Source organism: Neomonachus schauinslandi, chromosome 9 (genome assembly GCF_002201575.2).
Source record: "Neomonachus schauinslandi chromosome 9, ASM220157v2, whole genome shotgun sequence".
Classification (NCBI taxonomy): domain Eukaryota; kingdom Metazoa; phylum Chordata; class Mammalia; order Carnivora; family Phocidae; genus Neomonachus; species Neomonachus schauinslandi.
The window spans coordinates 105,390,296-105,413,492 of NC_058411.1; the positions used below are offsets into that span (position 1 = coordinate 105,390,296).

The window sequence follows — 23,197 nt, forward strand, 5'->3', positions numbered from 1 at the left end:
AGGACCCAACGGAGGGAGCCTCACCTGGGAGCCTGTGTTCCTGCCTGGGATGCAGCTTTCAGCCAAGAGCCATCTCGTGGCACATTGTTGCCACTTGGACATTATAAGTGCGTGCCTGGCTCTCGGAAGTCCTCCCTTGTTGACTGGGAATTCTTATCATCCTGACCTTAGGGGTTCTTGCTGTCTTCGGTGAAATTGCCCCCAATGATCCAGAACCTTTTGTTAAGGTACAATAGGAAGTCTGTCCCCTTAGACAGAAAGGAATGCTAATTGGTTGCTTAACTGTCCTCAAGATACCGATGCCCAGAATGTACGGACACCCATCCTTTGTTACCGGTTAGATGGAAACTGCTTATGTAAGCCTGTAAAGCAGTGTTCCAGAAAGGAGGAGAGCGTTTGGGGAAGGTCAGAGACTGGCGGCCTGCAAATGCTGTGTTTTCTACATACAAAGGTAACTATTTAATCTCACGGTCCTTAAACTGACTTTTTCTAGAAATGTGATCATTGCTCCTACCCCGCCCCTTACTTCCAGCTCCCCGACAGTGGCTGACCTGAAAGGTATGAGGATTCTAAAGGCTTTGGGGCCTCTCTTAATTAATTAAGGAAGTCAAAACTGTGCAATTAACACAAAACCTCCTTATTTGCCCTCTTCACCTCTGCACTCCCCCCCCATGCCCTAGACACAAACACCAGCCTGACATTTTCTATAAGTCTTTGGAAACTTTGATGTGTTTTGATAGGACAAGGCAGCCAGTTATCATCACCATCACCTGGTTCCACTTGTTTAACCCCAAATGTCTGTGAGAATCTTCTCCAAAAAAAAAAAGAAGAAGAAAAGAAAATCCCACCCCTAAACGTGCAGTCTGCCCACAGGAAGTGATTCACGGTGCTCTATTCATGCAAACCTGATGGGGCAGGAGGTGGGAGGCTGGGAACCGGGTCTGGGAAAAGACAGCCTAGAGAGGATACTCAGACCTTACTGGTTTCTGCTTTGTGGAAGAAAGTGAAAAACAGAATGACTAAGAGTCCTGTAATAAGAATTGTTTGTTTAGTGAAGTGAGCTAATATTGAAGTTCACTGGCAGATAAGAGAAATAGCAGTTGTCAGGGGAGGTGACTTTCTGGTACCCTGCCCTTTTTATTTTTTAAGGAGCAAAGATATTTCTCAGTCTTTTTTTTTTTTTTTTTTTTTTTGAGAGAGTGTGTGGGAGCATGGGGGGCAGGGGAGGGTGGCAGAAGGAGAAGCAATCTCCCTGCTGAGCAGGGAGCCCACCATGGGGTTCCATCTCAGGACCCTGAGATCTTGACCTGAGCCGAAACCAAGAGTCAGATGCTTCACTGACTGAGCCACCCAGGCGCCCCGATATTTCTCAGTCTTAAGGCATTTATTAGCAGAAGGTCAAGATCTGTATTTCAGCCCCCTTCCCCACCCTACCTTCTGCAGAGAAAAGAGCCCAAGCCAAGATAATTCTCTAATAGTTCTCTTTTTTCTTTTCTGTTTGTCTTTCCCTCCAAGGTTAGACTTTTGAGACTAGTAAAAACATTTCTTTCCCTAACTGCTCATTTTTGTTTCCCCACCTAGAGCATCCCATTGTCAGAGCGAAGGAATCCTTTCTGTTCTGGTTGCTTCTGCCTTGTGGGTATAGCCTGGCATTTTATTTTGTTTTCCCCTGAATTGAAAATACAAATCCATCCATTTCCCAAAAGCAGTTTGGAAACCGAGCCTCTAAGTGTTGGTCATGTGAACGGCCCTGCGGCACAGCAGGGCTCTAGGAGGCCCGAGGCCAGGAGCGCCCAGTAGAATGAGGAGGAGGTTTCTAAACACACCTGGATTTAGGATTCCAGTTCAAGCTCCCTGTATTTTATGAGGTGAGCTTTGGGGGTGGGTGTTGTACTAAAAGCTGGGCTGAAGTGTGCTTTTTGCCGTAAGCCCATCAAAACAGTGCTAAGGGCTGTGAGTATCCTGAGTGATCTCTTTAAAAATAAACAAATGATCTTCAGGCTTAATTCTACTCTGAGTGAATGTTAACTGGCAGAGTGAAATGGCCATCCAGAAACTTCTGTGAAGCTTGGGAACTCTTCTTTCCACTTCTTCCAGTAACCAGAGACCAACCCTGATCTCTGGTGTCTTCCATCTATGACCTAAAGTCTCTCTGATCCTGCTGATACTCAAGGAAAAGCAGCCCCCATCAAGCTGGTGCTTGGAAGAAAAAAAAAAAGTTTTCAAACACCAAAGCTGTTAAATAGAAAGATTTCAAAAGCAACCTCCTCCTCCTCCTCCTCCTTCTCCTCCTCTGAGATTTAACGGCTTTCTTTGCATGGGGGAAGGGAGGGGACAAGGACAGTTGTCTGACGAGGGCCCAAGGAGAATCTGACAATTCTAATACAGTGAACACTGCGTTTTGAGATCATGGGGAACTGGGTTTGGGGTGTGACACCCAGATTCAAGGCCAGGCACTGCTTTTTGCTGCTCTGGGCAAGCCCCCCCAACATCACATGAATCTTTTACCTGTAAAGTAAGAGTGAGGATACCCCACCGCACAGGACCCCTGTATCCAGTGAGATAATGAGGAAGAAGTAGCAGGGAGACACCTGCTCGGAGGTAAAGATTGCTTCTGTCCCTCACCCCTGACCTGTGCTGGAGAACTTCCTTAACCCACAGGTTCTCCAGGGACCCAGGGGAGTGAATTTGCCCCCAAGGGGCATGGGGCAATGTCTGGAGACACTGTTGGTTATCACAGTTGGGATTGGGAGTGGCATCTACGGGCAGAGGCCAGGAATGCTGCCAAACACCCTACAGTACAGAGAACAGTCCCGCCCCCTGACACACACACACACACACACACACTCTCTCTCTCTCTCTCTCTCTCTCTCTCCCCCCAAAGAATCAGAGCTGAGGTTGATCAGCAGTGGGGCTCGCTTTATAGCCGCATGTGGAAAAGTTCTTGGTCTATGTGTGCTTTACAGATGATCATAATTAAGCTGAGCTTTCTCCACACACCAGCCTTCTGGTTTTTTCCCCAGGAAGTATGCAACCTGGCCCCTGGGGAGGAAGGAAGCCCTGAGGTCCCCCGTGATCTTCATGTGTTTCCCATCAGGTCCAGCCCCTTGCAGACGCAGGATGAGGTGTTCCTCCCTTGAGGGTCTGCCCAGGAGGCTCTTTCAACCTCTAGGGCTCACTCTCAGGGCTCATCTGTCTGGAGTCCTCGTCTTGGACCTGAGCAGCCTGCCCCAGAAGGCTAGCAGGTAGAGGGGGGCCCCTACATATGGGGCAGAGGAGTAAAGAGGAGGAGGCACAGGGGGCCTGGGCCTGGGCCTTTATGGGGCTGTCACCAAATTTGGCAGCTTGAAGCACCAGCCATTATCCATTTGCAAGTTCCGATGGAAATTGAGTTGTTCTTGGTGGAAGTGGTATGAAGGGTTGTGAAATCCTGCATTGAGCTCCTCCCAGGCCAATCTAAACTGGAACATTAAAAAACGGGCTTCTACTTTCAGAACTTGCTGAGAACACATGAAACTGGGCGAGAGCATGTGGTCCATGTGGCAGAGCTCATAACGAAACCTCAGTTATCCAGAACCTACCCCAGCACACACTTCACCAGCTTCCTTCTTGATGGCACCAAATGACAAGAACAGGCTGATGTCGGAAATATTTTTTTTTTGTTTTTCCCTTTAAACTCCAACCACCCAAGACAACTTTGCAAGTGTCTGGTAACAGTGTATTCAGTGGACAGCTCGATTATTTTTGTTTGTAACTTTTTTATGTTTGTGTAATTTCAAGCGTCCGCAAGTTGCAGCAGGACAAGAGGTGGAGCCTACGTCCTTCCCCAGAGTCAGCCATGGCTCAGTCCCGTGTTTGAATGTGAGTCCTCCCGGAAAGGGAGACCGTCGGGCCCCTTCAGATGCAGTACAACAAAAAGACCACATTTCAGCGTACTGGGATTCCCAAGGTGGGAAAGCGGACTCGTACATGTTACGGACTTCATCAGCACATTAGGGGGGAGCCTGGCTCCAGGGAAACCCTGCTTGGGGGGAGCTACCTCCTCACTCTGTGTTCATATGCTGGGTGGCCTGGAGGTGCTCAATCCATCATTCTGTTTCCTCAGCCACCAGAGGAAGGGATTGGACAAGATTACTCTCAAGCCCCCGCCATGGGTAGTTCTCCACAGTGGGTTTTCCAGCAGACATTGACTGAACCAGAGCTTCAGCTGACCCAGGACACTTTGTTCCCTGAATGCCAGGCCTCTGTGGTTTGTCCCCCACAGCCAGGAGACTGGGCACAAACCCCCCCTCCCGGCCAGGCAGAAATTCTGCCCAGAGCAAAGGATGCTTTGGTTTTAGCTGTGTTTACCAAAGGGAATGGATCCTGGGTGAACCCCCAGATCCGTTGACCCTCTCAGCAGGAGTGTTTTCTGGGCTTTTCACGTTTGCTACTCTATCACATCATTCCTGGGCCATCCGTGGCACGGAAGGGAGGAAGGCACGTTCTGATGTTGGCACGGTAAGGGGCAGCAGAGAGTGAGGGCTGTCAGGCAGACCACTCTGGCCCAAAGCCTGAACGGAACCAGTGCTTGGCGCCTTGTGAAGTCTCAGAATTCTTTCTGCCTTCTTAGATGGTCTGCTGAGTGAGCACCTAACCCAAACCTGAAGTTACTCAAGCAAGCCTTGCTTTTATTTTGTACCAGGAAAACAAAACAAAAAGAAAACCCACATAGACTGCAAAGCTCAATAAAGTGTTGTGTGAAAGTTTTATTGCACATGAGTGGACCCATAGATAGGGGCTGGCTTGATCGTTGTTCAAGGGAGGGAGGTGAGGCCTCATCCCACAGCGTGGGAGGGGAATACAGCCCACATTCAGAGCACACGGACCCAACCTATCAGCTGCAGCACCTGTGTTCAGGGAAGTGTGGGTGTGGGTTTGTGGTATTAACTGGTAACCCCAAGATGGGAAATAACCCCTTTCTCTTACACTAAGATATAGCAGATATTAGGGGGGAAACATAAAGGTAGAGAATAAATTGAGGTAAAGTGGATGCCAAAGGTTTGGGTTTTGGGTTAATGTGCTAGTTGAACCACTTCAAAAAATGAGCAGTAGTTGAGAAAATGTGGTAAGTTCCCGTTTAATACAAATCAACTCTGAAAGCCTGTAGGTAGGTGTTCCTCCACAAGCAAAAACTAAGTCCTTCTGAAATGGTTAAGTCTTATCTCTGTGTCCTCTTCAAGGTCAGGAAGTAGCCGTGATGCTCCATTTAGAGTTAAGGAGAAGAGCATCATATCATCTGACTTCACTTTATATTAACCCAGGGGCCTCAGCAAATTTGGGAAACCTTGACAGTGCGATATCAGGATGTGATAATAATGATACTTGCAGGTTTATCTGGAAGACCCGTGGTGGTGTATCAGTCAGCTAGTGGTGAGTAACAAACACTCCAAAAGCTCAGCAGCTTAAAACAGCCATTTTGGTGCTGACTCGGGCTTCTGTGGCTCACCTGGGCTTGACGCCTGGTGCAGGTTTGGCATATTCTGCTCCCCCTGTGTTAGATCCTGGGCCCAGGTGGAGGGGCAGCAGCTTCTCTGGGGGAAGCTCTTCTCGAAGTGAGGTGCAAGAGGATAAGCAGAAACACACAGTGACTCTTGACCTTTTTGCTCACGTTCCCTGGGCCATAGCTAGTCCGTAGCCTAGCCTGAAGTCAAAAGCCTAGGAAGTACACTTTCCCATATTAGGAGAAGCAGGGGAGCCATCCAGCTAAGGGCAAGCATGCAGAGAAGGTGACGAATTCAACCTGCCACGGTCATCGAGAGACCAACACGGTGCCTGGCATGTACTAGTAGTAGTAACTTCTGTCACTTGTGTTACTATCTCTACTCAGTAGGCAAGTCAAGAAAGAGAGCTTATCTCTGAAAGGAGCTAGAAAGGTCAGTATTGTGTGTGTTAAATAAAATTGGTTTTGACCAAAATAGGATAGCGTTAACGAATTTCCTTTTTGTTCACTTCTTCGACTCCTGCCTGGCCTGTGGGAGGTGTTCGGTCAGTATTTGCTGGTTGGTAAGAGGTCCGTTTCCCTGATAAGCATGCAGCGTGGGACAGCAGAAAAAGCCCTGTTTACCCTCCCTTCTCTCTACTTCTCAGTGCTGGCCTGGGTTTGAATCCCGGGCCCGCCTTGCGCAGTTATAGGACTTGGGCAAGCACCTTCAGTTCTGAGCTAGGTGGAGGCAGGGTAGACTGGGGTGTTGCCATATTTTGTATTCTCACGTTTACTTCACTGGCTCATGGCTCATGCTGAATAGATCTTGGCGTGTTTCTGGAACTTACATGCTCTGCTTCCAGTCTTCTGCCGGACCCCCGTGTCCAAATCCTCCGGTACTTCATGCCGGCCCCCAGATGGCTGTGGGTCACAGATCACTGGTAATGGAGGATGTGAATGGCCTGTGGCAGGCGGTGGGCCCAGCCCCACCCCGTCGCCCGGGAGCGCTCTGGCCGGCTCTACCTTACTGTCGGCTCTGGGCTCTGGCATGTCCACATCCTTGGCTGTGGCTCCCGCCACCATTTTGGGACACTTCACGGGTCCCACTTGGAGCCAATGGGAGGAAACCTAATTTCCTGCCACAGGAAATGGTTCGGTTGGTGAAGAATATATTTAAGGATTAAATCTCTGTCAGAGGAGCTGGAGAGGGTTGCTGGAGAAAGACTTGGAGGTCTCTCATCAGGAAGCCACTGGGTGTGGGAAGAGATCTCCATCATAAACGGGGAGGAGGCCCAGAGGCCTGTTCCTGGGACTGTGCTGTCAGCCCCAGCCACTGGTTTTGGGCTACAAGGAAGGGCTGGGTCAGGGAGCAGAGCAGGCCATAAATAGACCCTCTTCTGCAACAGAGCATGTTCATGGTAACATCGGCTCAGAATTAAGACCTATTTATTGGGTTTACTTCACATGGGCCCGGTGCCCTGTGAGCTTAGGAGGGTGTGTACTGGACACATCAGCTAAATTAGATCCAGCGGCTGAAACTCCTGATTCCCTATTCCGACTGTGGTAAGCATCGGTGAGGATTTCGAGTGGGACGGAGGGAGGGAATGAGGGAGAAGGAACATCGCCAGGGCTGGCTCCGGGCAGCCCAGACTCTGAACCAAGAGGAGTAGCTGCCGATGCACGAGAAGTGGTGAATGGCCCCGAAGCAGGGGCATGGACCAGATGACTTCTGGAAAATCCTGCCAAGCCAGGCTGGTGGTCACGTGCTCGTGGGCTGGAGAGCGTGACCGCCTCCCTGCCATCGGGGCCCAGCCTGGCAGCCGAGAAGGCTAGTCTCTAGCGGCAGCCCGATGCAGACTGCTGTGTGATCCAGGCGAGGAGCCTGGCGTCTTGGACATACTGCTGTACTGTCCTCACAAGCCTTGGGAGGGGGCTGGTGTTTCTGTGCACCCTGCTTTGCCAGGCGCTGTCCCGGTGATGGAGGAAATAATGAGCCATAAATAATAGTTGACAGTAGGACACATTGACTGTTTCTAACTCTGCCAAAGGCTTTCTGCACCGAGGATCCACGGGTCTTTCCAGCAATCGAATGAAGGGGCTTACATTTCAGATGGTAAAAAATGAAGACCAAGACCTGAGGCAATTTGATGAAGTTTATACAGTTCTCGAGCACGGTCAGTCTTTGAATCCAGGTTTATCCGAGTCCAAAGCCCCAAAGCTCTTGCCTTTTTTTTTTTTTTTTTTTTTGAATAATGGTGTAATCAACATACAACAAACTGCTATTTAAAGTGAACAGTTTGAGAAATGTTGCCATCTGTCTACACCCGCGAAGCCACCCAGGCTGTGGAAATAGTCTACATAGCCTTTAACTCCTAATCTGTCCCCCGCCAATCCTTCACCCCACCCCCAGGCAGCCACTGATCTGCTTTCTGCCACTCTAGAGGTGTTTGCCTTTTTCCTTTAAGTTACTCCGTAGTGTGACAGAAACAGAATCCTGTCTGACTTCTTTCTCTCGGCGTAACTGTTTTTAGATTCATCCATGTTGTGTCTGTCGATAGGTCATTCGTTTTTACTGCTGAGTAGTGTTCCTTTGCGTGGATATATCCCACTTGTCCATTCACCTGTTGAGAAACAGGGAGTAATTTCCAGTTCGGGGCTGTTACTGGTAAAGCTGCTATGAACGTTCATACACAAGTCTTCTAATGGACAGATGCTTTCACTTCTCTTGGGGAAGCACCTAGTGGAATGGGTGGATCATCTGGGAGGTTTAGGTTTTGAACTCCCAAACTGTTTTTCCGAAGTAGTTATACTATTACATGTGCCCACCAGCAACGTCTGAAGTTTGAGGCACTCCCTGCCCTCACCAGAGTGTGGCACGGTCCTTAATTGTAGCCGTCCGAGCAATTATGAAGTGGTGTCTCATTGTGGTTTCAATTTGCACATCCCTGATGACTAGTGGTGTCGAGCGTCACTTCATGTGCCTCATTTACCATTTTTATATCTTTTTGTGGCACGTCTGTTCAAATCCTTTACCTGTTTTTTTGTTTTTGTTTTTATAGTTGGGTTGTTTGTTTTCTTAATACTGAGTTTTCGGGGTTCTTGATATATTCCAGAAGCAGGTCCTTTATCAGATGGAGGCTTTGCAGATATTTTCTCCCAACCTGTGGCTTTTTATTCTCTCAACGATGTTATTCAAAGACGAGGAGCTTACATTTTGATGAAAGTCCAGTTGGTCAACTTTCTTGTTTAGCAGAATGTGTTTCTGATGTCGCGGTATCTCAGCCACGTGTTCCCAGCCCAAGGCCACAAAGATTCCTTCCTGTAGTTGTAGTTTCAGGCTCTGTATTAGGACCCATTTCCATTAATTTTTGTATAGGGTGCAAGGTGTAGGTTGAACGTCATTTGTCTTGCATATGGATATCCGGTCGTCCTGGCACTGTTGTTGAACAGACAATCCTCTCTCTACTAAACTGTCTTTGGTCCTTTGTTGAACATCAGCTGTCCTTATACACGTGACTATTTCTGGGCTCCGTTAGGCTCCACTGGTATGTTTCTCAGTGGTTTTGCCGTTACCACACTGCCTTGGTTACTGGGCTTCCCTTGATTTTTAAAAACTTAATTGATAGATCATGTATATAGTTGAAAACCTCAGGTCTCTCTAGAATTTTTAACTTATTATATATTATCTATGTATTATTATTATTTTATTTCCAAGAGGTTTTTCTGGGTTTTTGTTTTTGAGAAGTGGAGAGAGAGGGCGGGGTGGGGGGGAGGGGCAAAGGGAGAGTGAGAAACCCATCAGACAGGGGGCTGGATCCCACAACCTATGAGATCATGACCTGAGCCGAAATCAGGAGTAACACGCTTAACCAACTGAGCCACCCAGGCACCCCTCTAAGTGTTTTTTTTATAATAGTTTGTAAATGTTCCAGTTTTAGGATTGCAATATCTTGTCTCCCTGAGAGTAGTTTGTTTCATTTTCTTTGAAAGTTTCTCTGCTCCTTGCATTGCCTGAGACTTCCTTTTTCTCCCCCACTTATTTCTGTCCCTGTGCCTTCCGCTAGAGGCTTTCTTTAAATGGCTGAGGATTCTGGCTGTGCATTCATATTTACAAGTGAAGCCGTAAAAAGCAGATTGAATGCTCTGTGTTTGGCATTGGCAGGTGAGCCTCCCTGCAGGGTGAGCTGGCAGGAACAGGGCCCTTTTGCTGGGGGTTCCCCAAATGTCAGTACTGCGTGTCTTATGGGCTGGGCTGTTTAATTTCTCCAGTGGGTGGGGGTGGGGGGCACGTGCCTGCCTGTCACTGTCCTGGGTACTGAGTGAGCAAGAGATGGTTCACGACATCCTGTTTCCAGCCCTCGCCTGACCCTAGCTGTGCCCTCGTGGTCCCATCCAGAGCCCTGCTCTCCGGCTCATTTTCTGCAGAGAGCAGACCTGTCTCAGGACGGGGGAGGTCCTGTTTGAGGGGCTCAGGGAGGAAAGCTGATCTGACTGTCTCTTCCATAGACTTTCAACCCATCCTCCAATTTTCGGTCTCATCTTGAGAAGTGCATGGTGGCTCCAATTCCTGAGTCTTTCCCAGGTTCTGAGGCACAGATGGAATCACTTTTGTTGGCTTCCTTTGATAGGTGGTTTGGTTTCTGCTCAGTCCACTCTGAAGTCTGTTACCATCTGGCCACCTTTCCATGTTTGCGCACTTCTCCTACTTGTTATCTTGGGCAGGACAGAGATAGACGCATCCTTTCAGTTTGTTGTATTTGATGGAAGGACATTTCTTTCCCTCCCTCCTCCTCTCCCTCCGCCTTCATCTGTTCCTCACCCCTCCCTTTCTCCTCTCTTTCTTCCCTCTACTACCTTCTTCTACCCACTCCCATATCCCCTCCCCTTTACTCTCTTTCCTCCTTTCTCCCCCTACCATCCTCTCTGCCTGGAACCTTCTGTGCCATAATTCTTCGGGGAGACAGCCAAGCACTTTATCCTCGAGAGGACACAGCCCATGAAATGCAGAAAGGAATGGATGAGGAATTGGCAAACTGAAGTTCTTAACCTACAGATGCAATACACCTGTCCTCCTCTGCCACCTCGATGTCACTTCCCATCCCTCACCTGCAGAAACCCGTAGTGACCCATCACAGCCCACCCCACGCGCAGACCTTGGCCCCGTCACCTGTATCGTGTCAGAGCTGCACGTCTGCATGGCCGTCCCACATCTGCCCACTCCATGTCCTTTACCCCCTCGCAGGTGTCTGAGCAGGTGTGAGGTCCTGGGTCCACTCCGATCTCTGTGGAGTGAGGTCCGGCTCGAGTGTCCTGGTTCTGGGGGTTTCCAATGTTGGGGCGGTGTGTGAGGGTCCCTCCTCATCAGGAGCGCCCAGAGCATCCTGTCCCCTCCCCCCTTCCCTTCCTAAAGGCTCCAGCCCGGTACAGAGTTGTCAGGAGCTCGGCCTTGTACTCACTCTCTTGGGTCGTCTGCCCCGTGGAAACTGAGACCCTTCCCTTGTGTTGTGCTCCACCACCCCCACTCTTGCCCTCCATTATTGTTATTTTTAAAACAAGAAGGTCACCCCCTTCGATCAGCCAGCTGGGGGGGTGGTGAGGGGCCCCCTCCATGGCCCCAGCCCTCCCTCATTGCCCACCTGAGCCTTTCTCCAGGGCCTCCCCCTAAAGAGGCCACCACAGTGTCCAGCTGGCTCTCAGCTGTGGCTTTCTTCAAACACTGAAGAGTGACTGTGGCTGCGGTCCTCATCTGCAGGCACTGGGTGGCTTTGCAAGAGAATGGGAGCAGCTGAGTAATCCTGTCCCCACTCATGCCTTCCCACCTCCCTTTCTCTCCTCCTCAGCCCCATAACTGACCCCATTGACCCAGGACTGCTGTCATGTGGAGTAAAAACGCTCGCTGGGTGGTGCTTCACAAAGCGCTTCCAGTGGGCACTGAGCTGGGGGGGGGGGGGGGGGGGGGGGCGGGGCGGGAGATGTTTGCATTTTCCAGATGAAGGAGCTGAGGGTCCCAGAGACCTCATGACTTGCCCAGGGTCTCCCAGCTGGGAGAGGAGAACCCCTTGTTGACCCCAGGCCGAATGACTCCATATCCTGTAGTCCTCCTCCTCTGCCTGGGGCGGGGGGGTGGGGAGGTGGGGAGGGCGAGTCCCAGGCTGTCCTCTCTTGCCCTGCCTGGTAATTACTGGTTTTTGGCTGGAGGGGTTCCTTGGTTCGGGGCCCCACGGGAGGGAAGTAATTACATCCTTTGAGAGGCCCTTCGTCAGCAGCTCCCTGTCAATCCCTGTAACTAAGTCTTGCTCTGACCTTTGTCCCTTCCCCATTCTCAGGCCAGGGCCTTAGAGAGTTTGATTGGATTTCTGTTTCTTTCTCTTCTGTTGGTGCTTCTGGCTGCATCTGGCTAGGCCCTCCCACACAGAGGGCCCATCAGTTCTGTTTGTTCAGGCGGATGGGTGCCCTCCTGGGTGGGGGCTGAGGGGAGGGAGAGCTTGCAAATGCTTCTCCACTGGCCCCACCCAGCTATTAAGGGAAAAGTGGCACCCACTGACCGGTGGGATCCTAACCTGGGCCTTCTTGTAGGGAGAGTCGTCCTGCCCTTGTGTACCTCCGTGTTCGTGTGCACCTCCGCTCGCTGTCCACCCCCACGGTCCCCGGTCTTGGCCGGGCTGCCGAGATTCTCACGGGGGCCGTCTCACGCACGCACACATGCGCACACACTCAGCTGAACGTCTCAGGGATTCCCTATGGCTTTTAGGAAAAAGGCAGAACCTTTTATCATGGCTCCCAAGGCCCTGCAGAGTCAGCCCTGCCTGCTCCCCTCCCTCATCTCATACCCAGTTTTCTCCCTCTCTCCTCCCCAGTCACTCTGGCCTTCCTTCTGTTCTTCTTCCTTACCATATTTTCCACCATTCACGGGGCCTTTGCACATGATCTTCTCCCTATGTGGAATGCCCTCCTCCCATGCGCCTTTGCCTGGTTAGTTCTTACTTGTCCTTTAGACTCTCAGGCCAACCAACACCACCTCAGCTGCACCCTGTCCAGCCCTTCAGTAAAGCAAGGTCCCCGGGGTCACGTGGCTCCCTGCACTTTTCCTTCAGAATACTTGCATAGTTTGTGATGATGATTTTATTAATATTGGTCTTGTCCGTTGGACTGGAAGCTCCATGGGAGCAGGGACCACTCTTGGTCTGTTTGACTATGACATCTCTTCCCTCCCCACTGTGTCCCTTGTGCCACATAGAGTAGGAGCTCATAAAAGATTTGTTAAATAAAGAACTGTGTGCACAGGATCTCCTCACCTGTCTGACACTGGACGTCGTCTTCATAAGCCTCCCATCTCCCTGTCTTACTCTTGGCTGAGAGTACGCCTGCCACTCCTGAGCTCCCAGGGGTCAGGTTCAGTACCACCCCTCTGCCTTTCTTGTCGTGCACATCACCTGGGGGGTTTATAAAGAGGAAGATTCTGATTTAGTAGGTTGGGGAAGCCTCGGAGACTCTTCCTTTTTAACAAACTTCCGTGGCCCCGTGCTGCTGGTCAGGGACCACACTTTGGCCTGGCCTGAGAGGTGGGGGCGCCAGGTCACCACAGAAGACATTGTTTGCCCAGGGACAGGGCCCTGTCCTTGGCTGTGGTGTTTGGTCCAGCCAGGCTGGGGACAGTTGCAGAACTCAGCCTGGTGTAGAGTTGGAAGCTCTGTTCCTACTCAGCTCCGGCATCAGCCCTCAGGCCCTGGCTCTAGCTAGGGGCGCGCTGTGGATGGTGATACCTGGGTGCCACCCTCCGCCTGAAAGGGATTCCTACGAGGTTGGCACTGTAGGCTCTTACCATTTACAAGCCCTTCAATTGCCCTCTTTCCCTCCCTGCCTTGTCACAAATACCAACAAAAAGGGAGAGAGGTTCTTCCTTTTTCTCATGGGGGGAGGGGCTGAGTGTTGGGAGGGGATAGATGCGACTGCGCTTTGTCACTTCACAGCATCACTGTGGTCCTCACGCATGCACATACCCCAGGAACTCATTTCCTTGCTCAGCCCTGAGCCCCTCTGCCCGTGGGCCTGCTCAGAGCATGAGTCAAGTGCCATTCCCTTCATATGGAGGGCGGAGGGCTGGAGAACTCACCCCAGGGCCTGGTGCAGTCAGGGTCTACACTGCCAGCCCGGGGAGGCCCTCGGCCTTCCTTGGTGGGCCTCTGTGATCCTCTCCTGGGACCCCTGCCAGCCCTAACAGGATTCTCTGATGCCCAGGCCCTGTGTGGCTCAGAGAAACGAGGGGTGGGGCGAGGGCTCGCTGAGGCTGTGCCTGCAAGCTCGCCCGTCTCGGGGAGAACCCAAGCCAAATCCGCTGCCTTGTTCCTCTCCACCCCTCCCCCGTCCGGACAGGTCCCTGGATGGCCGCCTGCAGGTGTCCCATCGCAAGGGGCTCCCCCATGTCATCTACTGCCGCCTGTGGCGATGGCCCGACCTACACAGCCACCATGAGCTGCGGGCCATGGAGCTGTGTGAGTTCGCCTTCAACATGAAGAAGGACGAGGTCTGCGTGAATCCCTACCACTACCAGAGGGTAGAGACCCCAGGTAGGCACCGCCTGTCCCGGGCTCCGCAGCTACCTGCCCGTCCTCTCCTTCCCCTTCCCGGGGCTGGGGGTGTGTGTGTGGGGGGGTCCGCCTTGCATGCGTGCCGGCGGTGCTTGGAGGGCTTGGGTGCCAGCCCGGCCTTGACACTGACCCGCCTCTGCTCTTCTGGACAGTTCTACCTCCTGTGCTGGTCCCACGCCACACAGAGATCCCGGCCGAGTTCCCCCCGCTGGACGACTACAGCCATTCCATCCCCGAGAACACTAACTTCCCCGCGGGCATCGAGCCCCAGAGCAATATTCCAGGTAGGCACAGGGGGCGGGGGGGGGGGGGGGGGGGCGCGGCCCCCCGGGGGGCCCCCCCACCCCCCCCCCCCCGCGCCCCCCCCCCCCCCCGGGGGGGGGGGGCCCGGGGGAAAACGGGCGGGGGGGGGGGGGGGGGGGGGGGGGGGGGGCGGGCGTGCAGGCCTCCGGGAGGCCCCGACACCGGTCCCCCCGCGGCTCTCCTGGCCCCCCTCGGGCCTGTCCCCCCTCCGCACACAGCGCTGGCCCGAGGGCCCCTGACTCAGAACCGCACCCCCGTTGGGAGAGGACCCGTGGCCTTGGCTCCCCGCTCACTAATGATGCTTTTCTTGGCACGGAGGAGCGGCGGCGTGACCCTTCCGCCCGGGCTCGGTGCAGTCATTTATTTTGGAAGCGGAAATTGCAGCGCTGTGTTTCTCTCACCGCCCTCGCGGCCGAGGCTGGAGTTTGGGCAGGATCCCCCGACGGTCTGGGGGCCTGCAGAGCCGTGGGGGAGCCAAGGGCCGGGCAGCCAGTGCAGAGAACCAGCCCCTAAGTAAGTAAGCAAGCCTGGTTGGGGGGTGGGCTGCAGCCTGGGTGGGAGCTGAGGCCCGCGTGGAGTTTTTCCTGCAGGGGAGGGGGAGAAAGTGGGCTCAGCCGTCAGAGTGCAAATGCTTTTAGAAGCCCCTCATTTACATGCAAATAATGTGTGAATCACCAGCAGTGGGGCGTCCAGGAAAACTGCTTGGCGGCACTTGGGCTGGTCCAGTGGCAGGAATGCTGCTGCCTGTCTTTCCGAGAGTGCTCTGATCCGGATGAGCCTCTCACCCTGAGTGAATTCGCCCGTGCTTGAGGTTGACCACAGACCTGTGCGCAGGGGCAGAGCATTCGGAGAGCGCCCTTTACGGACCCAGCCTTTCCAGGCCCTTCACAGGTGGCGCTCGTCCCTGGGGGTAGGTCACTGTGTTCACTGAGCAAACCTTAGAGAGCTAAGTCACCGTCTGGGGTCATTCAGAGAAATAGATCAGAGTTATTGCTGTCATTGAACTTGCAGTCCCCTGCGGAAGCCAGGACGTCGCCTAAAGGGACGACAAGGAACAAGGTGTCCGAGCAGGGGTAGATAGCAGAGCCAAAGGGCAGCATGAAGGAGCTGCCCTTGGGAGGACAGAGATGGGCAAGGGTGAGGCAAGTCCACGGCCTCCTTGGAGGGGGGTGGGCTTACACCTGACCTTCCAGGGTGAGGAGCAGTTAGCCTGGCAGAGGCTCTAGGAACGGGCACGTCAGTCTGGGCCGCGTGAACAGAGGTGGTCGCCATCCAGCCGAGGAGCCGGGGGTCGGAGGGCGGGGGGGCCACTGGATCCGGGAGCCAGTGCCATTGCTCTGCGGCCCAGAGTTCCTCCAGCACCTGACGCTGGCGTGGACGTGTGATGCGTGCAGCAGGCTCTCCGAGCCAAACCGTGGAGGCCGTTTAATGAACCGCCTGCCTTCTGATTCCCAGAAACCCCACCCCCTGGCTACCTGAGTGAAGATGGAGAGACCAGTGACCACCAGATGAACCACAGCATGGATGCAGGTCAGAGGCTCAATCCTAACTGAGCGCCTGCCTTCCCTCTATCCATCCCTCCATCCCATTTATAGAGCAGCCCCCACGTGCCCGGCGCTGTGCCAGGCGCTGGGGATAGAGGAGGAGCCTGAGCTGCTCCCAGTTGGGGAGGGAGACAACTGGCAGTTATATGCCCTGACGGAGGACGCACCCCCCCCATGCCATCGGGCACAAGGGAGGGCTGCCTGGGGAGGAGGCGTTGGGGTGGAGAAGCGCCTCACAGTGTAGGTGTCTCTTGAGTCTTGGAGATGGGTAGGTGTTGGCCAAGCCATCGGGGCAGGCAAAAGGTATGCCAGGCAGAGGCATGGGGCTCGTGGGCAGGACAGCCCGGTGCCTCCTGGGGACGGTGTGGCTGGAGAGTGTGGAGAGGCAGGAAGACCCTCATTCGGGGCTTCCGGTGTGGCCGGGAACCCCCGCGGGCTTTAAGCAGGGTCTGTCCCCCCTGGGGGATGCTGCTGGCAGTTGGCTGGTGGGTGGGCTTGATCCCCCGAGCCCGGTCAGGAGAGCCTGCATGGAGGCAGGGTCTTTGCCGGGGGAGGCCGTGCAGCATCTCTTTGTGTGTAGTGACCAAACGTGATCGATGTATTCCTGCCATGAGGGACCCAGCCCCGTTGTCTCCAGCCCCGTCTCCAGCCCCATCTCCAGATGTTCCCACGTCATTTGTCTTGGGACCAAATTGGCTCCAAACCAGCGGCTGCTTGAATTGAACCCCAGCTGCCACATAGAATGTGCATTCGTTTTGTGTGGTTCCGGGGGGAGGAGGAGGAGGAGGGAGCCGAGCAGATGTTCCGTCCCGATGAGAGCGGGCATGCCTGGTCCACACGGCGCCCTGCATGAGGCAGAGCCACCCACCCTGGCACACAGCCCAGAAGAGGGTGTGCGGTTCCTGCAAGAAGCCCGAAGGAGACTTGCCCGTTCACTGTAGACCTAGCTGCTTGATACCCAGCCTGGGCGTCGTGGCACGTGGGGGTGAGCACACACACACACCCCCCCACCCCCCCCCCCCCCCCCCTGCAAGGGGCGGACGGCGCGAACCCAGCTGGAATGCATCGAAGGCCTCCCTGTGTTCGATGCCAAGTGGCCAGGGCAGGCCTGCAACTCTGCAGCTCTGAACGCCGGTGCGGGACACAGGGCGGCCGAGCAGCATCTCCCCAGATGCTGCCTGGCTTCTCGCTCCTTTGTCTCCCCTCCTTGCTGTTCTTCCTGTTCATGGACCCATTACTGTTGTCAAAGAAAACACACCAAAGGAGAGGGTCTGAGTACCGAATGAGCAGCCAGCCCCCTGTCCCCCTCGGCTCTCGTTTCTCGCTCCCTCCCCGCTCTCCTTTCTGCCCCCATTCTCTCTGTCCCCTCTTCTTTCTTCCTCTCCCCCCATCAGCGTGTTTGTGAGGCCCTGTTGGGGCTGTCAGTGATCTGTCAGAGGTGGACATTGGGCTTTAGGGACCCCCCAGCCAGTGGATCAAGCCCACCCACCAGAAGCCTCCTGCTTCTCCTCTGTTCTTGACTCAAAATTGTCCACTGGGAAACCAATCGAGTTGCTGTCTTGGCAGCTGAGATGTGATAGTGTCCTAGCTGGGGTCCAGCCCTGTGGCTCCCCTAATGTGCCTACCCCAGATGGGCTGCCACAAAACAGGAAACGAGCATTTATTGAGTGCCTGCTGTGTGCCGGTCATCATGTAGCCATTTGTAGACGCAGGACCCGCCTTCGCGTCTACAAATCACACAGTAGAGGGTATTATCCCATTTACACCTAAAGGGGGGAAAGATATCAAGGCTCAAAGAGGTTAAACCACTTTGCTAAAACCCCACAGCTGATACGTTGGGAGCATGCCTGGACTCCGGGGCCAATTTGGAAGCTCTGCCTCTTCCAAGACTCTTCCATATCTCCTGATGGATTGGGTTCAGGAGGAGGAAGAGAAGCCCATGGCTCATCCCTCTCCCTCAAGGAGGTTACAGCTGAGTTGGGGAGCAGGAACAGACCGCCCTTAACAGCTCAGGGCACCTGTGCGGCGGACTGGCGGGTCAGGGGAGAGCGCCCCCTAGGGGGCTGTTCCTGAGTCACTGACCCGCCAGGCCTCTGGGTGCGGGACGGAGGGATGAGCCAAGTTGCTCTGTGGAGAGGCGCTGCTTGGTATTTCTGAAGGCTGATGCCAGGTGGTTTTCTCTTTTCTGGGAGCGAGGGGTGGAGAGAAGTAGCAGGGCAGGAAGCTTTGGGTAGGTTTGGACATTTTCCCACGGGCAGTGTCATGCCTCACGTCAGATGTCGGTCTGGTTGCAGAGTTGTGGGATTTCTGAGGCAGCTTGCTGAGTTTCCTGAGACCTGGGGAAGGGGCTAGATTTGGGATGGGCAGGAGGGTGCAGCTTCGCTGCTGGGGCCTTTGAGCAAGACTGGGGAGCGAGCCTTCCTTGCCTGTCTCGTTTTCCTGGGGCATAACTGCCAGGGAGGTCTGTGCCCTGTGCTGTGGGCTTGGTCAGGACCCTCACGCCATCAAGTCCTGGGAGAGACCTCTGAGGTTATCCGATTATCCATTTGTGCCACAGGTAAAGATGGAGACCCAGGGATGGAAAGTCGAGCAAGGACCACGGGGTCAGGGCTCCTCCTGGGCCTTGGAGGCTCACCCCAGGGTTATCTTCCTGCTCCATTGAGCTGCCCCATCTTGATGTAGGCGTTCAGGAATTTGGCTCTCCAAGCCAAGAATGTTCTATTAGTTCTCACGATTGTGTCTCACCTCGCAGGTTCTCCAAACCTATCCCCGAATCCGATGTCCCCAGCACACAATAATTTGGGTAAGTAGCTCCTCATCCATGGGACTGTCACCCCCTCTAGCTGCAGCCTTGGCTGGTGGCCGGTGTGGGGAGGGGGCCCTGACAGGGAGGCTCTCCCTGCACCCCCCCCCTCCATCAGCTGAGCTCAGCCCATCAGGTTTCTGGTTACAGTGATTTTGGGGTCACCCACAGAACAGGGTAACCTGAGAGCAGAGGTGGCAGGAAAAAGATGACCATGTGCCGGGTTTGTATTTCCTCTGGGTGGCAGTCAGACGTGAGTGAATGAAAATCCCCCAAACCTTGTGCTCAGGAGCCGAGAAGCTGTGGTCAGCCAAGCATCCGTGTGTGGTTTGATGCAAAGCCACGGACAGCAGTGCGGACTCCAGCCCCCTGACTTCTGTTGACTGGTTTCAAGAGACACTTTGGATTTTATCTGAGTATTTCATCTTATAATTACGTACTTTTTAATTTTATTAATTTTTTTAAAGCTTAGTTTTTAAAAGATTTTAATTTGTCAGAAACAGAATGAGAGAGAAAGAGAGCACAAGCAGGGGGAGTGGGAGAGGGAAAAGCAGGCCTCCCGCGGAGCAGGGAGCCCGATGTGGGACTCGATCCCAGGACCCTGGGATCATGACCTGAGCCGAAGGCAGATCCTTAACTGGCTTAGCCACCCAGGCGTCCCATGTACCTTTTCTTTGACACAGCAAGATACAAGGAAATCAGGGGGAAAAGCGCAATTGCCCATCATCCCCCCACCCTCCCGCGCTGGTTTTGTTTTGTTATGGTCCTTCTGATGCTTGTGGATCAGGCCTGTGTATTTGTGCCTGGCCAGTGACCATCACAGTGTCCTTTTTTTTTTTTTTCATTCTTTTTGCTATTTTGTAAACGCATTTCCATGTTTAGATGCCTCCTCTATCATCTTGCCTTGTCTCGTGATGTGTTGGAGCAACTGGACCATCATTTCTGTGGCTTCTGGGCTCCAGGAGCGCCCCTCAGCTCCGGCGTGGAGCCTGCTGAAGGGCTCAGGACAAATGAAACATCCACTCTGTTTTTATTGAGGGGATTTTTTTTTTTTTTTTTTAAATGTGTTGGTCTGGTGGTTTTGGGAAAATGTGAGTTTGGTTTCCATTTGGGCCTTGACTGCTGGGGTTTGATTTGTGGCTCAGGAAGAGAAAGAGTTAATATCCAAGTTCCGTGCATCAGGGGATGGAGGTTGGTCTGGCTTTTTCAGTCCTTGACTGATAGCATCAGGTGAAGAAAAGCATTTAGAACATCGGGAGATGCCTGAAACCCCTTTCATACAGGCTGACAAGGGGGCAGTGTGAAATGTGACTTTGGGTGAATCTGTTCTAACATCTTTGTAAAATAATATCACTGTGGGTGTTGGGCTTTGCAGAGGGAAGGTCACATTCCTGATGTGAAGGGACCGACTGAGTTATTAAAAACAAACACTGAAGGCTAGAAGCTGTGTTAACACTTGAGAAATGAAAGGCCAGGACTGTGAACTCGTCTCTGGGTTTCCAGCTTTCAAGGTTAGCTGGTTTGAATTTCATTGGGGGCCGTTTTACTCCCCCCGCCCCTTGGCCAAGGCAGCCCAGTGAGTGCACAGACTCGGGGGCAGGCCCCTGCCTTGGAAGCCATGCTGCCTGACGCAGTGGCCCGGAATGAAAGTTGTCCCAGGTGGCAGCTTGCTGGGAATTCCCTTCTAGATTGTGTGGACCAGGACAACAGCATGGTTTTTGAACTTGGACCTGGGGCAGGGCTGTCCCATTGTCTCAGTTCTCCCTCCCTGCTGCCCCATTCCTCAGGCCCCTTGTCTGAGGGCTGAGAATGCTTAGGTCATTTCTCCAAAGGAAGGAATAGCTCCTGAGCCTGGGGGGCGGAGAGTGGGTGCCAGTGTCTGGGAACACCTGAATGGGGGGGACGAGTCAGCTGGTGAGTCAGGGGCGGGACTCGCGGTGAGACATCAGTGTTTCCTCTCTGCTTGCGGGGCCCCTGCACCCCCCTCCACCTTCACCCCTTCAACACTGTTGGCTTCATCCCTACCCAGAAGATCTCAGACTCCTGGCATCCTCGCTGGAAGGGGATGGACGATGGTGATGAGGATGGCAAACATTTCTTGACAACTTAGTGCTGTTCGGAGCGCTTCATGTGTGTTAACCCAGGGTTCATAACCGCTGCGTAAGGTGGTGGTGGTATGATTTTTCACCTTCCTAATTAGGAAGCCAAGGAGCAGGCTGGTCACCTCACTCCTGCCAAGGAGGGCCATCAGTACATGGAGAAGCTTTGAACTCAGGCCTTCGGGTTCCAGAGCATGTGCTTATGTCTGCAGCAGGACATTGTCTTACTGCGTCACGTAGACCAGCATCCCCGTCACCACCAGCTCCTCGGAACAAAACTCTAAAAGGGCACTTACTGTCGTTGAGGGCCGTTCTCGGGTTGAAGAGCCTGGGTGGGAGCCCTGCCCGCCAAGTTGTCTCTTCCTTCCTCGTTGATGCCCCAGGACCTTCCTGCCAGTCCAGGTGGGGGGGTTCAAGGAGGAATCACAGACCCCGCCATCAAGATGCTATGGCTTGTGGGGGATCAATAAGGCAGGAGTAAACGTAATTACAAAACACAAGGTAGGTGCACTTGAAGTAGCCAGAGGGTCCAGAGGGGGCGATGGTGGCATCCCAGTGGGGACCTGCCTCCAGGCTGGCCGGTGTCCCTATGGAACTCATTCAGTCAGTCAGCTCTGCTGTGTTCCTAGTATGTACTGACGCTGGGGGTCCACGTGGGCATTCACGGTCTGATGGGAGTGGCGGGAGGGGTCTGTGTCCCGCCCCCCCCCCCCACCCCGTGCCGTGAGGCATTATGCTAGGTGTCAAGGGGAATTATAGAGGCCAAGGAGGAAAGTGCCAGATCAGGCAGGAAGACCTCAGAGTCATGGTGACAGGTGTGAGCTGGCCCCAGAAGGACAGGTGGGACACTGGGAGGCGGTGAAGGAGGGAAGGACACCGCAGGTAGAGGGAAGGGCATGAAGGGAGGGTGAGCTCAGAGGACAGCCGCTGTTGTGGTTGGTTGGGATGAGGGGGCAGATGAGGCTGACAAGGCTGTGGGGCACTGAGCCAAGAGCCCTGAATGCCACACTCTGTGATTCCCTTCTTGCCTGTGAATGAGGTCACCGGAGGAAGGGTGTTTGGTTGGTTCTCTGATGACAGCTTCATAAAGATTAACCTGGCCACTATATAGAAGTTGAAGTCTAGGGGAAATGGCTGGTGGCCAAACCCCAGCCCCCCCCAAATTTCAAAAGAAAAACCCACCCTTAGAAAGCTGTTAAACTGCAGGAGACCAAGATGAATGCTTTGGAGCGATGCTGGGAGGGGCATTGAGAGAGGGCCGCGGGCCTGAATCAGCAGGCGCTTATTGACCAGCTTTAACTGGGAAGATGGTGAGGTAGGACGTCCAGAAGCTGGGATGGCTCGGGTGGGAAGGTGGCAATGAGTTGCCGATGCCTAACTGTGTCCAGGAGGGACACCGGGGCCGGCCATGCCGAACTGGAAGCCGTTAGCCTGTGGGCAGCCTTTCCCCAAGTGGGGTCAGGGAGACAGGGTTTTGTCATCGCCTGAGTTTGGAAAGCTTGTGCCGTAGCCCCCTGGGCACCCAGGGCACTCACGTGGTAAGGCCTCGGAGCAGTCCTGTAGAAGGGAGGCCCACGGGATTGAGCATTTGGCCTACGGATCTGAGCGCCGCTGAAACACTTTGCTCTTACAACCTGTCGACCGTCTGTAGGATCACACCCTGGAAATGCTGAAGTCCTGGGAGTGGATGAATTGGGAGAGGGAAACCCAGCTCGAGAAGGGAGAAGGAAAGAAGTCCAGAGAGGGACTGAGGGGGCCCCCCTGGGAAGGAGGAGGTTGGGGAAGAGACCAAGGGTCAAGGGGGGAGGGCTGGGCCCCGGCAGCCAGAGGGGGTGGGAGGCCAGTGCGCAGGTGGAACGAGAGGCTTTGAGGTGACGTCCGGGAGTTCAGGGGCACCCTCGGAGCACTTGCAGGGAGAGGTGGGGGCTGAGGTCAGGCAGTGGTATGGGCAGGGCAAATAAAAGGCAAGATGACGGCAGAGGAGGATGGGGACATCTCAGGACATCGGATTATTTCCTGCAAAGAAATTATGCGGGAAGAGAGAAAACAGAGGACCTCTGGCTCGCTCCTCATTTCCTTCCCCCTCCAGGCAAGGGACTGGGGCTCCTGCCACTTCTGGGGCGGGGCCCAGATGAGTGACTGCCTGCCAGCTCAGCCCCTTGTCAGAGGGAGAGCCCCGGCAGCTCTGTCTTCCTTTTGGGGAAAGGGGTGTGAGCAGCTAGATGAGTCACCTGGGCTTTCCTAAGCATTGAAGTCAAGGATTGGGCCAAATGGAGGGGAAGGAGGAGGGAAGTGGAAAAAGGATAAGGAGCTGGCTCTGCCGGTAAGTTGTTCTTGCTTTGGGGAGGGGCCTTGACCGAGGGAGAAGAGGTACCAGGGAGTGCTTGCAGTTGGAT

The 23,197-nt window shown here is 53.9% G+C and overlaps 1 protein-coding gene across 3 annotated transcripts in view; it reads left to right on the plus strand.

Moving 5' to 3' along the window:
- The window catches only part of SMAD3 (SMAD family member 3), a 110,517-nt gene that overhangs the window by 75,456 nt on the left and 11,864 nt on the right, over positions 1-23,197 (plus strand). For 2 of the 3 annotated variants that reach the window (XM_021693740.1, XM_044917747.1), the window contains 4 exons: positions 13,838-14,031; positions 14,205-14,336; positions 15,811-15,885; positions 18,652-18,702. In XM_021693740.1, coding sequence (XP_021549415.1) covers positions 13,838-14,031; positions 14,205-14,336; positions 15,811-15,885; positions 18,652-18,702 — 452 coding nt within the window. Of the gene's footprint in view, positions 1-13,837; positions 14,032-14,204; positions 14,337-15,480; positions 15,502-15,636; positions 15,646-15,810; positions 15,886-18,651; positions 18,703-23,197 lie in introns of all 3 variants that reach the window. The other variant, XM_044917748.1, reaches the window with a different exon arrangement.